This window comes from Taudactylus pleione, unplaced genomic scaffold, assembly GCF_031769625.1.
Source record: "Taudactylus pleione unplaced genomic scaffold, aTauple2 ptg000055l, whole genome shotgun sequence".
Classification (NCBI taxonomy): domain Eukaryota; kingdom Metazoa; phylum Chordata; class Amphibia; order Anura; family Myobatrachidae; genus Taudactylus; species Taudactylus pleione.
Window position 1 is genome coordinate 5,765,612 of NW_028284457.1, and position 17,280 is coordinate 5,782,891.

The 17,280-nt window shown below is 39.3% G+C and overlaps 1 protein-coding gene across 1 annotated transcript in view; it reads right to left on the reverse strand.

Moving 5' to 3' along the window:
- Positions 1-13,140: 13,140 nt before the first annotated feature.
- LOC148535158 (melanopsin-B-like) overlaps positions 13,141-17,280 on the reverse strand; it is a 197,256-nt gene continuing 193,116 nt past the window's right edge. The window contains 2 exon segments of the mRNA XM_088464453.1: positions 13,141-13,237; positions 13,239-13,634. Of these exon segments, the coding sequence (XP_088320579.1) occupies positions 13,208-13,237; positions 13,239-13,634 (426 nt within the window). The 3' untranslated portion in view covers positions 13,141-13,207.

Consider the following 17,280-nt stretch of genomic DNA (forward strand, 5'->3'; position numbering starts at 1 on the left):
ACACATTTATAACAGTGTACAATAGGTGTCTCCATTCATCTGAGATGACATGAGCTAGAGCAGAACAGGAGAGTGTAGCCTGCCCAATATAATTTACCTCCTCTGTTTTCAATTTTGGTAGGTTTCTTTTATATGGGCTTCTCTGTTCCTATGTCTCCCCATGTGTGTCCCTGCACTTTTGTATGAATGCTCTATGTGCTCATCTGTCTCCTATTTGTGTCTGTGTCTCTCTCATTCTGTCGCCCAATGTTGGTTTACCTCTTGTATTTATGTCCCTTTCTTACTCCTTCTTTGTGTCTGTCTTCTCCGCTCATCCCTACTATACACCAGACGCATACGTGAAGTTGCTTCCAGTTGCCCATAACCTCTCTCTGTGCTCCAATGTCAGCCTCCTGATATCAGCAACCACACAAGCAGGCTACCACATTCAAATATTTGGAAACCCCCCACTGAAAATCCTGCATTTGCCCCTGTTGTAGATCATTTGTTTGTACCCTGTGACTCATGGCACACCCCTGTGAGGCATGCACAATCATAACGCCAGGGCCGATTCTTCCACCCAGTCAATCACTTTTCAGCGGCAAATGTCAAAACTGTAGCTTGTAATCATGGTAGATCAAACAGCAAGGTTGCTGGATAGGTAACAGCACAATAACCAGGATACCATTTACCAGACCACCCTATGCAGAGCCAGGCGGAGATGTGGCATGTGCCCCATGCCCCTTTCATTCAGGGGTCCCCAGATTTGGTATTTCAGTTTCTGCCAACAGGTGCACCTGGCTCCTGGCCTGTCCATTATGAAGATATGAAGACATTAGGAATGCTAAGGGACTTGGGGGACATGTGTCTGTGCTCCTGGCTGGCTTGTAAGGACTTGATGTGGCCCCCTGAACCACTGCAGGTATGAGGGTTACCTACATGGTTAATTCAGGCTACAAAGGGTCAGGGGGACACAGTGTACCTGTGCACCAAAAGTCAAACTGCTGTTTCCACTGTTGTTCCGCAGTGTCACCAGGATGCAGAATATAACATGTAACAGGTACTTTTAGGGGGAGTAGAATATAGAATGCAGCAGGTACCTTAAGTGGGAGTAGAATATAGAATGCAGCAGGTACCTTAAGTGGGAGTAGAATATAGAATGCAGCAGGTACCTTTAGGGGGAGTAGAATATAGAATGCAGCAGGTACTTTTAGGGGGAGTAGAATATAGATACAGCAGGTACCTTTAGGGGAAGTAGAATATAGCATGCAGCAGGTACCTTTGGGGGGAGTAGAATATAGAATGCAGCAGGTACCTTTAGGGGGAGTAGAATATAGCATGCAGAAGTACTTTTAGGGGGAGTAGAATATAGAATGCAGCAGGTACTTTTAGGGGGAGTAGAATATAGCATGCAGCAGGTACCTTTAGGGGGAGTAGAATATAGCATGCTGCAGGTACCTTTAGGGGGAGTAGAATATAGCATGCAGAAGTACTTTTAGGGGGAGTAGAATATAGCATGCAGAAGTACTTTTAGGGGGAGTAGAATATAGCATGCAGCAGGTACCTTTAGGGGGAGTAGAATATAGCATGCTGCAGGTACCTTTAGTGGGAGAAGAATATAGCATGCAGTATGTACCTTTAGATGGAGTACAATATAGCATGCAGCAGGTACCTTTAGGGGGAGTATACTATAGCATGCAGCAGGTACTTTTAGGGGGAGTAGAATATAGCATGCAGCAAGTACTTTGGGGGTGCAGATTATAGCATGCGGCAGGTACTATGAGTAAGGATGTAAAATCAGGGGCAGATCTATGGGAGACAATGGAGGCATCTGCTGCTGGGCTCCAGCTCTGAAGGGGCACCTCCTCCATTGTCCACAACATATTCACCCCATTTAGGGCTGTAACTATGTACCCGGAGTGTACAGTCACGGGAGCCCAATACATGGCACTCCTTCCCGGCAGCTGAGAAGCCACCATACACTAGTGGAGAGCTCCATGTCATACCATCAGCTGCTGCCTTTGTCTATCTATAGCCTGTCTGCATGCGAATTGCTACATTACAGTGTCTCCTCTGGGAGTCTGGGATGAACTTACACCACTGTGTAAAATATATAAAATGAACAGATATAAACTGTTAGGTTTTTTATGTTAGTGTTACAGACAAAAAATGCACATGTGATTTGACAGTTATTGTACTTTTTTTAAAACAAAATACATTTCAGTTTGTTTAAGGTTGATTTGTGATAATGACTGAATTTATGTAATATAATGGATTTTTTTATTTGTGATTTGTGATGTTTATCAAACATCCAAGCCACCTGAAAAGCACTCTGTATAGGGAACCCTGTATCTTAAGTGCCCCAGGCCCCCCCAAAGTATTAATCCAGCTCTGATCATATGTAGCGGAGCAATTGAATTTTGCATCCGAATTTACATTCCAATTCAGACATTGATGCATTGCCACCAATGAAATTAGTGATATTGGACATGTGTGTATCTGCCAGTCACAATGTTGTTTGCACTCCACAAAATCCTACAGTGCTCAACCCTCTCCCTAAATACATATTACTCACCCACATAGAGACTGCATCACCAGCTAATAATTATTTAGAAAAGAAGGTCCAACTTGAACTATCTGTAATGTTTCTAGAGCGGTAACCTGATGCTAATAATACTTCCTGTGATTATAAAAATGGTTAATTCTGAGACTGAGGATAATACTTCCTAGTGTACTTTACTTGTATACATTACAAATGTGAAACTTATTGCAGTACTGTACAAGTAAAAATAACAGAGAAGGGACAAAGAAGGCTCTTTTTGTGGGGCACTCTTGTGTAAAGTTTATTATATTAAAATATAACTTTTATTTATATATTTTAAAATGATATATCTCTAGAAGGTATCTTGAAAAATGTGCGGAATATTAATAGGGCTATTATAAATCACATGGACATATGACAAACACACAATACATTTAAAGAAAAAATGGCGAAAATATTTTTCTGTGATAAATTGAGAACAGAAGTTCTCATGCAGGGTTCTCCTCCTAGTTTTTTTAGGTACCTTTGGCATATGTTGCCCAGATTATAACAGCATTCAAGGTACAGTAGTAGGTATGTTAATCTACAAGGTATATGTATAGATCAAAGATCATGGACATATATATATATTTTAAACATTCAATATTAGCATAAGTCTGAATATATGATCCTGTAAACATGTATAAAGATACATTATCGTAGCAACAAATTGCCTACAGCACCATGGAGGATGAATTTAGACATATGTTCAAAAGGACAACAAACAAGTATACAAATACATCTGTGACAATCCTAATAGGTTCCATAAGTATTGTGACAATCCTAATAGGATACGTCACATGCATGGCCCGACTGCTCACTTATCATCAATATCTTATGATCAGCAGTAGCACGGGTATCCGCCCCTGTGGTGCTTTATCTTTATCTTGATCTGCACTATGAGTACTCTCATTATAGACTTTCAGGGAAGGCTCCTGCAATGTTCCTATCAGGACCTCTCTTACTGATACAATGTAATAGCAGATACTCAGCTTACTTATTCTTATCCCTACAATGCAGAGGAGGTACGCTCACATGCCATTCTATGTTTTACACGATGACATGCAGCAGCTGCAATCCTTGGCGATATATGTGGGGTTTATCATTGTATTCATCTGTTTAGCTACTATCTCCTTCCAACCCACCTTCCCCTCCCCCCTTCTCTTACCTTCCACGTCATTAACTCACATGGTAACCACCATTATATGTACTCATTTATGGTATTATCCACACTTTTACCCAGAATGCTTACTCAGTATAATACCCCCTTTGGGATAATACCTACATGGGTATTTTAGTAAGTTGAAGCAATCGGCGATCTAATAGATAAATACATAACTTGGATGCGGACTTTTATTCTCTGACTGAGACTTTATCCTAACATATCTTTGTCAGTATATAATACTCCTCACTACAATACATTGCTGAGATCGATTACCTTCAGCATTTGCTTGGCAGGACTAGCTAGGGTTAATTTCATTACTCTCTGACTCGGGGAGTAACCTTAATCTATCCCCACTGGGCGCTAGTACACACGTGATCCAGCAGAGATCATCAACTATATAGATCTTACTATTGTTTACACCATGTAATCAGGCCAACCAATAGGCAAGGGTAAACCACTTTGCACACATCATGTATCCCGGCTCACCAATAAGCAATGATCTACTGTCTCCCACGTGACCGGGAGTAATACCCAGAAGCACATATTTAAACAGAGAGGGGATCTATTCATGCATGGGTGATTAAGCCCTACAGACGAAACGCGCGTCCTGAACGGCACAGCAGCAGTGCTAGATGGTTTGGATCTTGCAGGTGCACATGCCAACCATCTCTCTCTCCATATTTCCCTACAAAAGGGTAAACGTATCATCCCTATGGGAATCTGATTTTACTTGCAATTTTTGCATTATGGGCCTCATTCAGAGGTGGTCGGAGGATTCAAGCGGTCGCTCAGAAACTGGGCGGCCACTTGCATCCTGACCGCCCACCTCTGTTGCGGTCGTTAGGCTGTGGGTTAACACCCACAGCTCTAACGACCGCTCCGGTGATGGTAGCGATGGTCAGAGACCATCGCGACCATCGGGGCTTACGACGAGACCCTAGGTAGGGTCTCCCTTGTCGTAAGCCCCGGAGAGCTTCTGGCTCTGTCTGAGCCGGAAGCTCTCCACTGACATCACTAGTGATGTCAGTGGGGCCTCCCCCAAACGGTAGGCGTTCCCATGGGAACCAGGGGCAGAACTATGGGAGACAATGGAGGCGCCTGCTGCCGGGCTCCAGCTCTGAAGGGGCACCTTGTCCACAACATATTCACCCCACTTAGGGCTGTAACCCAGAGTGTAGTGCCACGGCTGCCCAATACATGGCACCCCTTCCAGGCACCTGAGAAGCCACCATACACTAGTGAAGAGCTCCATGTCAGACCATCAGCTGCTGCCTTCGTCTATCTATAACCTGTCTGCATGCGAATTGATACATTATAGTGTCAGAGGCTATGATGGGGGGGCACCAAATTATAACTTGCCTCCGGGCGTCTGGGATGAACTTACGCCACTGATGGGAATGCCTCCTTTTGGGCTGCCACCCCCCTGGCCCGCCTTCGAAATGGGGCGAGCTGTCAATCAACATCGACAGCTCGCCCCCTTTGGATCGAGACCCGCAACGACCGGCGCTGTCGGTCGTAGCGGGTCTCACGCATGCACACGACAGCGCCGGCACCGTCGTGCGCATGCTCTGTGGGGGGCCATCGACCCGGTCCGAGCGCATCGGTCTGAATGACCCCCAATGTCTCATGCTATATACCTTGCATGAGTGATTCTGATAAACACAACAGTGTACTCAACTGCAATTGGCAGTGGCTATTTTTGCAGCTACTAAGCTTGTACAAATGTGAATAATAATATATTTCACTATCATGTCTTATGCTATTTTCTTAGGTGACTATGGCCATACGGCACCCATGAACTACTGTTGTGGAATATGTGACAAAAGTGTCTTAAGATATGCAAACAATCAGATTTTGTCCTAAGTATTAGGGGTTATACTTACATATCCTATAGGTAATATCGCATATTGTAATTTTTTGATATGCAGATAATCAGATCCTGTCCAGAGTGATAGGTGATACACTTACGTATCTTACAGGAACTGTCATAGACATATTAACATATTTGTATAATATCAGTGGCAGACGTTATACTTATGTATCCTATTAGGATTGTCACAGATGTATTTGTATACTTGTTTGTTGTCCTTTTGAACATATGTCTAAATACATCCTCACTGGTGCTGTGAGCAAATTGTCGCTATGATAATGTATCTTTATACATGTTTACAGGATCACATATTCAGACTTATGCTAATATTGAATATTTAAAAAAAAAAAAATATATATATATATATATATATATATATATATATATATATATATATATATGTCCATGATCTTTGACTATTATCCACAGACCAATAACGGGTGGTTATGATCTTTTATCATCTAATGATTATCTCTACATATACCTTGTAGATTAACATACTTACTACTGTACCTTGAATTTATGCCAGAGGTACCTAAAAAAACTAGGAGGAGAACTCTGTATGAGAACTTCTGTTCGAAATTTATCACAGAAAAATATTTTCGCCATTTTTTCTTTAAATGTTTTATTGTGTGTTAGTCATACGTCCATGTGATTTATAATAGCCCTATTACTATTCCGCACATTTTTCAAGAAACCTTCTAGAGATATATCATTTTAAAATATATAAATAAAAGTTATATTTTAATATAATAAACTTTACACAAGAGTGCCCCACAAAAAGAGCCTTCTTTCTCCCTTCTCTGTTCATACTTAATTTTGGCTCTAGGGAGCACCACCAACGGAGAAATTGACACATTGGTCTTGGATAAATATGTTGGTTTAACAATACATTCATTTTCTGTGCGGAGTCATTTCCCTTTTTCCTAAACACGTATAAATAACAACAGGCCAGTTTCACTGCTCTAAGAGCCAATGGCTTGTGTGTTTTTCAGGACAGAATCGCTAGTCTTTCCATGCTTATATATATTGTTAAAAGATGAGGACTAGAAAATACATTTTTCATATTAAAATCAGTTACTTCAAGAGTTTGTTTCCCGTTCACTTACAGTTGTCTGAAATATTTTAATATGCTGCAATGTACACAGTGATTAAAGTCAGCAGACTGTGACAGCTCTCCTTTACTAATGATATAATTTCCATAAGCTAATGCATATGTGTAATTTAGCCTGATTTGTGATAACCAGTGGTCCAAATTCCTAACCAAGACTATAGATGATACATCTCACAAGAATAAACTTTCCTGAATAATTATGTGAATTTACTTTTTCTGACCTGTATATTGTATTCAAGCTTCACATCTTACCTTATCTATGTGTATCCTGTTTACGAGGCAATCATTTAATTGGAGTGTTCACACCAATTGGAGAGGAGTTGTCCACAAACTGATTATGATACTAAGGGGTATATTTACTAAAGTGAGAGTTTTTAGAAGTGGAAATGTTTCCCATAGCAACCAATCTAAAAGGTGCTAGTTAAATGTTAAGTAGAATCTGATTATTTGCTATGGACAACATCTCCACTTCTAAAAACTCTCACTTTAGTAAATATACCCATACTGTAGGTATGCGAAGGAGATTTGCTAAGCAGTGGTTATGTTATGTTAATCCTGCATATACTACTATATCCTGCAGTTTAGATGCTGAAAACTCAAACCACATGAGGCTCAGGTTCAGTGGTACTCGGTCCAAGAAACAACATCGAAGTGTGAGTGTAAATTAAATGTTGTGAGACAATTCAAAGAAGTAACACACTTAAAACTGCAATCCACAGTTATCAAATTATCACTAATTTGCCTTCTGCAATTACTGTTACTATACACAATCTATTTGCAAAAATTGGTCTTTCATAGTTTTGCCTAAAATTAGATGGTGCAGTACTCTGATAATAATGATGGGTTGCTACTCACCAAACATAATGACAACAATAAACTTGTACTAAAGTGAATTTGGATCTCATATAATAATCTCCCTATGCCTCAAATAGTATACTTACTAAATTTGATGGCATTCAGATGGCAACATATATCTATTATTAATAATAATGGATATATGTTGCCATCTGAATGCCACCAAATTTAGTAAGTATACAATTCGAGGCATAGGGAGGAGTATGTGAAAAAATCATGAGTGAACTGTCTATGAGTTTGGAGCTGTGAGAGAACTGTACTATTTTCTGAAATGGCCCCCTCTAATTCCTCCCTTCAGCCAAGTTCCTGCAATTCACCACACATTCCCAGTAATGCAGTATACATCCTTATGCACCAATCCCTGTAATGCAACACACATGCCATGTAACGGAGTGCACATCTACAGTAAATCAGTACTTTCCTGGGTACAAATCACTTGTAATTCATCACACATCCTTGTGCTCTCATGTAGAGTGTGCTGGAGAGCTGAAACCATTTTCTTGTAGCATGCATCCTCCTTCTTCTTCTCCCCTGTGCTTAGTCCATGGTAGGTGAAGCGTGATGACCTCATCACTGTGTTGTGCCCATTAGGCCCATCTTCAGGGAGATTCCTAGGGGTAAATTTACTAAAGTGAGAGCTTTTACAAATGGAGATGTTGCCCATAGCAACCAATCAGATTCTACTTAACATTTAACTAGCACATTCTAAAAGATAACAGCTATAATCTGGTTGCTATGGGCAACATCACAACTTCTAAAAACTCTCACTTTAGTAAATTTACTCCTTAGACTCGTCAGGGAGATCACCACTATTTCAGAGAGTCTCCCTGACTTTCAGCAAGTATGAAAGTTGACTGAGCTTCTCCTTCCAAATAGTGGAGCTTTGGGAACGCATGATGTGGCAGTTTTCTGGGAGGTTCCTGCATTTCTGTGAAATAGGTCCTGGCTTATGGCTAGTTATATGTACTAACCAGCCAAAAATGTCTGCTAAATGGTGGTGTGACCCATAGAAAGTAGCAAATCTACAAGCTCTTTGCTTGTGGTTTTCTATTGGCCCTTGTGATCATTACTCTATTGACTTTACTCGCAGGTTTAGCTTTTGCAGATGCTGTACAAGTTCCTGTGGCTTTAGTAAGGGGAAAGACAAACAAATTGAAAATTGTTAATAAAAGGGTGCTCAAGTCCTTGTCACATGTACCTTAACAATCCAAGCACCAGCATTGCCAAGCTACAGTATAAACTGGCTGAAGTGACTACTTCCAAGGAAATGTAATGTAGAGAAGCAACATGTAGCATAAAACATAATTACAAGCTAAGATAACTTTATTTTTATATTACTTGCTGTAAGAGATATAATTGAAAACATGATATCAGCAGAGATCTTACTGAATAGGAATATTGAATGTAAAATAAAAGTACGAACCAGCGATGACTAGATATAACAAAAAGCAGGTGGTCTGTGGTATGAATCTATCTATCTATCTATCTATCTATCTATCTATCTATCTATCTATCTATCTATCTATCTATTTTATTGTTTTCTACCAAACACTGAAAAGGTGACTACAATTATATATTATGAAAAGAATTCAATGGTTTTCAGATATCCATGATTTTACAGAGATGTCAGGAGCAGGCCAGACATAAGTGACAGAGAACCATAGATAATATCTAGAAAATGTACTCATATTTTTATTGGACTTTGGTAAATTATTCCATAGTCTTAAAGAGCATATTAAATTGGCAGAAATTACAGTCCACACTTCCAATAAACATACAGGGCTCTATTTATTAACATTATTTTTACTAAAACAAAGTGAAAAAGGGTGTTTTCACACCCTTTTCACATTATTTTAGTTTCACCTAAGTTTACTAAAGGGCAATTGGAGTAGAATCCGTAAAATTTTACTTCAAGCCCTAATTATCACATATTTTTAAAAAACAGTTTGCATTTCCCATTATTGTAATAGGAAATGTGATCTGCCTGAGATTTACTAAAAATAAAATGTGGAAAAATACCGGGGGATGCACTGTGATAAAAGCGCCACATGGAGATAGCGTTATCCAGGGTTTTTCCTCCAGTTACTGGACTTCTACTCTGCTCTAGCAGGCAGAGCAGAGCCTGGAGCCGGCCCCAGTGATCAGCTGTGCGGTCTAAACAGACCACAAGCTGATCACTGCATGCGCGGAACATTGTCACTGTATTTTTTCCGAAAAATACAGTGATAAGGCTGTGGAGGGGATTTGCAGGGACAGAGCTTTATCACAAGCTCTGACCCTGCGAGGGATTTTCAATAAATCCCTGTTATAGTGTCTGAATTCGCAATGCGAATTCAGTTGGAAATATCACACTACAATCTGCATTTTAATGCGGATTGTAGTAAATAGAGCCCACAATCATGTATGCATAAAGTGACAACCCGTGCCCCATTTCAGCGCTATTGTCAGTGGGAGGCAGCACTCACTGCCTCCTGACTGATTTTTACCGTAGAGATTAAAATAATGCAAACCAGATATTTATGACACAGAATCTGTGTTATAAAAATATATTTTAGATTATTTTAATCATTATGACAGGTGAGGCTCTGCCTCTCCTGACTGCACATCCCTAACATTTAATACCCACAGTACAGTTTGGTTGCACAGCTAACTGGTATTGCATTATTCTGTAGGTTAATAGAGTAAATATTTGCACACACTATACAAAATTAATACTTTTTGTGGCTATTTCATATGTAATTAGTAAACACTGGCAGCCGAAAGAGGTCTTTATTGTTCTGTATAACTAACCTAATTTACATATACAACAACACAGTATCACTTTTTATGAATGTTGTATTATTCTCAATACATGTTTTTGTCTACGTCTACAGAAAACATTGCATCTTATTTAATATTAGAACAAATTTCAGTACAGATGTGCCCACATACTGTACACCTATCCACATATTGTACCAAAAAGTCCCACAGACTTTGCGACTAAGCCATGCCATGCGTCTCGCCACAGGCTTTTTCAACAAATATGTGCCTTAGGGGTCTATTTACTAAGTAGTGTTAGGAGACAGAGTGAAAAGTGATAAGGTGCCAGCCAATCAGCTCCCAACTGTCATTTTTCAAACACAGCCTGTGAGATGACAGTTAGGAGCTGATTGGCTGGCACCGTATCACTTTTCACTGTCTCCTAACACTACTTAGTAAATAGACCCCTAAGGCACATTGTTAGTGCAACAAAATTACAATGCACTTGTACTCTGGAGACTGGTAACCTGGGTAAAAATGCAAAACACTGAAGACAGATACAGATAGGAGTGAACCGTACCATACTGCATGCTACACATCATTGTGCTTAGTCTGCGACTTTATTCCAATTCCTTTGTAACAGAAATACTAATCCAAGTGCACTGTACACTATAAGTGACTGTGTATGTGGTTATGATGTGAATAAGATGCTAAATTTAACAAAAAGTCCAGAAATTGCCATGTGTTGCGCGTTATAGGACACAAAAAGTGTATGTGGACACATCTGTATGTTTTATTTTATGTGCAGTGCTTGAAGTGGGAAGTACAAGTATGGAAGTATGCCATACCATCACCTTGTAACACTATTAAACTCCTCTATGCACATTTTCCATACCACTCTGTATCGCCACTTCTAAATTTCATCTATCTATATTTATAGACAACTCTGCAGTATCTCTTCTCTTGCTCTCCATTCAGTATCTTCTCTTATATTCTACATTTCTTTCAGTATTTACGTTGTCATATGTGGGCATGTTGCGGTGTATAGCACATTATGTTCCCCTAGATGTCACTATATCGTATTGGGCTTCTGCCGAGTTTAACATATCCTCTGTCCTCGTTTGTGTGAATCCTCATTGGCCATGATCAGAAAATGCAACAACCCTTACAACAAATGAGTAGGAACTGGGGTGGGAAGAGGCGCACTTATGTAGGCAAAGTTAAGTGAGGACAAGTTCACACAACTGTGGGCCATGCAGACCAGTAAGTGAAAATACACTTGTTGCACTTATCTTTTTGTGCATCTGATGACTAGTTGGTAAGCAAGGCTGTACGCCTCTCAAGATGCGGTCAATATATGATATGATGCCCTCACAGAGGTGGCTGCATGATGAGAGGCATATAGCCTTGCACACAATAAAAATATGCTATATTTCCGTGCACAGTTTCGGGCAATATCCTGGTGTTTTACTAAGAACTCTGCATCAGACCATGCAGTATGTGTCTATATTTAGCCAATATAATGCTTAAGATTATTATCTTTTCACTTATTTGAATTCAATTTAATTACATTTAATTTAAAATACATGTGGAAAATATGCGCCCTATTGTGGATTGATACAGTTTAGGGCCTCATTTAGAGTGTGGAAATCAAACACAAGATTTGCACCTGTAAAAACCATGTTGCAATGCGAGATGTGAAAATAAAATCATTGTGAGAAACACACACATACTAGTTGGCTTTCATTTAAATAAAGCTACTATTCTAAATATATCCACACGTTGTTAAAGTGCGAAAACACCTTCTAAATTAATTTAGTATATACAGTAAAGGTCCTTTGTGTTCCAGTCCATTTCCAGCCCCTGTATTTTAGCCCCAGTCCAGCCAAAGTCATGTGTCTCTGAGAAATTAGCAGTTGACTCCACCCCATGATACGATTATACAATTTTCTGAATTGCAGTATCACACAGAGGGGGCGGGGCTATGATGAAGCTATTTGCTAAGTGTCTGGGGAACGCCCCACAAATCTGTGACTTTCCTAGGTGTTCCTGGAGAGCAGGCAAGCATGCCATAACTACTAATGGATATTTTCTACAATCTGGAAGCATACTTGGATTTATTATTTCACTGCAAAAAAGAGATTCTAAATTGAACAAGTGATCCCATGGAACATTTTGCAATGATTGAGCAAGTCATATCAATCTTGAAAGGTTGGTTTTACCTACTGCTGTTTACATAACATAATCTTTTATATGCAAAATACAGTATTGTGAGCACTATAAAGACTAATTATAAATGGTAATAAAAATATAACTATAATAGAGTGGTTACACAAGAGGTAACATTAGGGATGCACCAAAGCCATATTTCAAATTTGGCTGAATATGGAAATCCATTTGAAAAGATTCAGCCGAAATAAAAAGCCAAACCCTAATTTAGCTGCAAATCAGATCAGATTCAATTGATCCAGTATTGTATTGAAAACCCTTTTATTTGGTTAAACTTGTATACTGCATTCTATGCATCCCTAGCAAGATTCTTACAATATAACACTAGGTGCTTTATCGGGATGTAGTCGGCATCATGACAGTCAGTATTGCGGCAGTCACAATACTGACAGCAGAGTTCCGACTAACAAAATACTGGCAGATAGCGGAGTTAAGTAATAGGGTTAGGGGGAGGCTTAGGGTTAGGGGGGGGGTTAGAGCTTGGCACTAGGGGAAGGGTTAGGTTGCGGGAGGGGTGGGTTAGGGTTGGGATTCGGACTGTCAGTATGCCGCTGTTAGTATTCTGACAGTCTGCATCCAGACTGTTGGGATCCCGTACCCAACTCGCTTTACCTACTGCAAATAACTATATATATCAGATGTGGAATTTCAAAACTGTAGTCACTACTTTTAGAACTATATTTTCAAACTTCCTTTATGACAAAAATTTCTCAACCACTTCAAAAAGATCAGCATTTGAAGAAAGTCCTTCAAAGTCCAACAAGCTTGTGTCAATGTGAAAATTGAAAAAATCGTCATCAAGTTCTTTTTCACTTTTTTCATCCAGATTGTTGCCAAACTGCTCTTGTTCTTCACAAACACTATTTTGTGAGGTAGGAATAATAACAATGCGTGGGATTGTGGCATGAATGATCCAATCCAGTCCTCCACTTACATTATGCCCCTTTAATTGTGGATTATTTGCAATGTTATGTTTAACAATGGATTGTAAACCAATGGGATAGGTGACTGCATTCAAGGAATTTGATACAAGAAGCTCTGGTGTGTTTCTTTTTTCTGATCTTCTAAATTGGTGTTCAAGTTTATGGACTGCAGGAAAAACCTGTTTAAAAACAAAAACAAATGTAATTGTACATATGTAGTATCTTATAGACAGTTATAAAAATGTATCTATGGACAAATGTAAGTTAAAACTTGGAAAGTTAACATAGTATTTAATTACAATTTATAAAAATGCTCTTTTTATCAAGATGCATCATTTGGTACAATTCTTGCACTTACATAAAATCCATATGTATCCCTGCTTATAAACCAGACAACTAATCATTTGTTTGGGAAGACAAAAAAAATCACCAGTATAATGGTCTTCCTACCTATATATATGTCTGTTAGTACCCTGTTTTGTTCTATTAATGGTTCCAATTGTAAAGCGCAACTTTACAATTGGAACCTTAATAAATAAATAATATACTTAATAAATAAATAATCATTCAGCAATCCTGTCAAAAGTCAGTAACTTAAATTTGAATTGCAAATTACATAATCTGAGATGATTGTTTGAAAACAAATTCACTTTAGCTCTTACCAGCGAAAATTAATTATATCCCAATGAAAAGTACAGTGTAGATCTTGTTTTTGTATCAACTTTATTGATATGTTGAGTAAAACATACATGAATAAATAAGTATGTAGTGTCAGTTGTATGTCTATACGAGTATTCAGAAGCTGTCATATTACACCATTGGCTCCAATGGAATTGTAGCAGTAGAATGCATGCATGCCTTTGGAATAATGAATTCTAACATTCCTTAACAATACAGTTATAATTATGTTGTAGTCTTTATAAGAGAGGAGCTTTGTGTAACCTCACTGTGCACAGAAAGTCATAGGAATGGTCATATCTGTCTGTAACATGAAACATATTGTACTGTAGATTGACAGTAATAACTAAACTGTATAGTATTTACAATGCAATAATACATGTTTATTTGAAAAAAGTAAATTCCTTGAGCAGATGACTTATACTGTATCGCTTGAAAATTAAGATACTCATATTGTTATGTTTCCTAAGCTAATTTCTAGTGAGCATGGACTATTGTTTTTTGATTCAGAAAAGATCATTTTTTTGCTGCACCTAAATCAGCTCTTAACATTCGCGAATACTCAGGTAAATTTATATCTGTTGTGTATCGTCTTTTTCTAAATCGATGTAAACCGAAGAGTATCAACGGTGTGTTTGTGTCTAAATAATGTGTATCTACTGTCTGTGGGTTTTCAAATTCATTTGAAAACTGATGTTGGTTGGCTTTTGCTGGCATTATGATAATCAGTTTTGTAATTTCCAATGGAAACGGGAGAGCAAATAGAAATGAAAAACCGACCAAAAACCGACCAAAACTGGCCAAAAACCTTACTGTTTTTCTATTGGCCAAAACATACCGCATGCAATATCTACACCACAAACGCCTTGTAAAAATGTCCCAAACCAGCCAAGCACATTGTGGGGGGTCTAGTGAGGTGGTTGGAGGTTGTTGGTGGTAGGAGAGCTGAAGTTGGAGAGTTCTATAGCAATTTCTGAATGTTATTTTGTCATTTTGTGTGTAGTCTCGTCTTAAAAGTATGTCTAATTTTTTGTCTGCTTTGCATTTTTTTCTGTCTTGTCAGTGTTCATTTGTCTGTCCCGGGTTGGGTATGGGAAGCCGGCGCTCGGGATCCCGGCAGTCAAAATCCCAATGACTGCATCCCAACAGGGTTTGAATACCGACACTTGTTGGTCAGTATTCTAACCCTCTCCCTTATCCCTACCCTAACCCTCCCTCCCTGATATCAGAACCTAACCTCCTCCTAGTGCCTGTACCTAACCTCCCTCTCTCTGCACCCTACACCTAACCCTTTCCCCTAATGCCTAACCTTAACCCTCCCCCTAATGCCTAACCCTAACTCCTAACCCTAATCCTCCCCGCTACTTACCTTCGGGATGCTGGCGCCGGGATTCTGACAGGTGCCGGGATTCCGTCACCGGTGTTCTATGTGCCGGCCTCCCATGTTCTGAGATACTGAACATATCCCATCTGTGCCTGTGGTGTACTAGTTTTGTGCAATGTTTCACACAATAGGCCTGATTCAGATGTGTGCTCTATTGCAGCCGTAGCTGCAGCATTTTGTGTATCGGCAGAAATTTGCACATGCTACTTTTTGCCATCCCCTCATCTACTAACATGCACCTGTATGCGCAAGCACTGCAACCGCCACGTTCAGCGTTGCTGCACAGTGTAGTACAGTGTATCACCCCGCATGTAATTCAAGACACTCCAACATCGGTGCACCATTGCATGCGTCATCAACACTTGCAGGTGCAGTTTCTTCTTCTGAACATGTGACTGTGACTGTGCACCTAAGACTGCAGCCACTTTCACTTACGCCCATAATACATTCTCTTCAGCCACCTCCAAGTCACCACCCAGGAACACCCAGGGTTTGTGTAATCATTTCTAATGCCAGCAGTCCCATATGCAACAGCGCATTTGTGAATACGCTCGGGGTAACACATGCGCCATAGCGGTTTTCAGAACATTTTGTGCATGCGCATTAGCAAATAATTGCTCAACTGTGCAAATCGGCATTGTGAGAATATGTTTCAACAGGCAGAATAAAGTCTATTTTGATAAACGTTTCAATTATATTTTTATATTTTACACAATTGCAGGTGTAGATATCTATCAAGCAACTATCCTATATGAGGTTACATTACTGTATTTTCAGTTTTGCAATAACAATACACAAGGGAAAGGTATACTTACAAATAAAAAAAGTTGTCTAACCACTTAACTGGCTAATATTTTTCAAACAATGTCCCCAAAATTGTATATTTTTGTTTATTAGAAAACTATACTATGGTAATAGGAGCTATGTAAACCTGATTCAATATTTTTTAACAAAAATATAAAATCACGTTTAAATAGATATTAATTACATAATGTGATAATAAAATAATTACCATTATGGGGAGTTTTTGAAAAAAAAAAATACTTTATAGTTTAAAAAAAAGCTTGGGTGTTGGAACGAGGGACAGGAATATGTATGTCTGTGTATGTGTATATATAAATATACTACATATATATATATATACGGAAAGCAGGTGCGGCACTCGGCACAATAAACAGGCAGAGACACGGGAGTCAGATGTCAACGTTTCAGTGTTAGATACACTATCGTCAGGATAAAGAACCATACATACATCTTACCTTAAATAGCATCACCACGATGCACACGCCGCGACAGGACCGGGACCATGCACCCGACCGGATGCAGCTGAATGACGTCATCACGCCGCGCCCAAACCAGCTGATGACACCACGTGTACCATCACCAAGACAACAAGGCTAAACAGTATGGAAGAACATGCCGTATTAATACACATAAGGATAACAGTATATAAAATACATACATATAAAAGTAGACATACTCCATATATAAATAAATCAAAACATAGCCAAACTTAAAGATTCATTTAGCCCTCTGGGAGAAATGACATCCAAACGATGTATCCACCGTGCCTCACATTGAAGTAACTGTCGGGCTCTGTCACCCCCCCTAAATGATGGGGGGGACGTGATCGATCATGCGATATTTCAAACATGCTAGACTATGTTTCGCCGCCACAAAGTGACGAGCCACAGGTTGGTCGCTGGAACCACTAGTTAAGGCAGCTCTAATAGTGGAGCGATGAGTAGCCATACGCTCCTTGA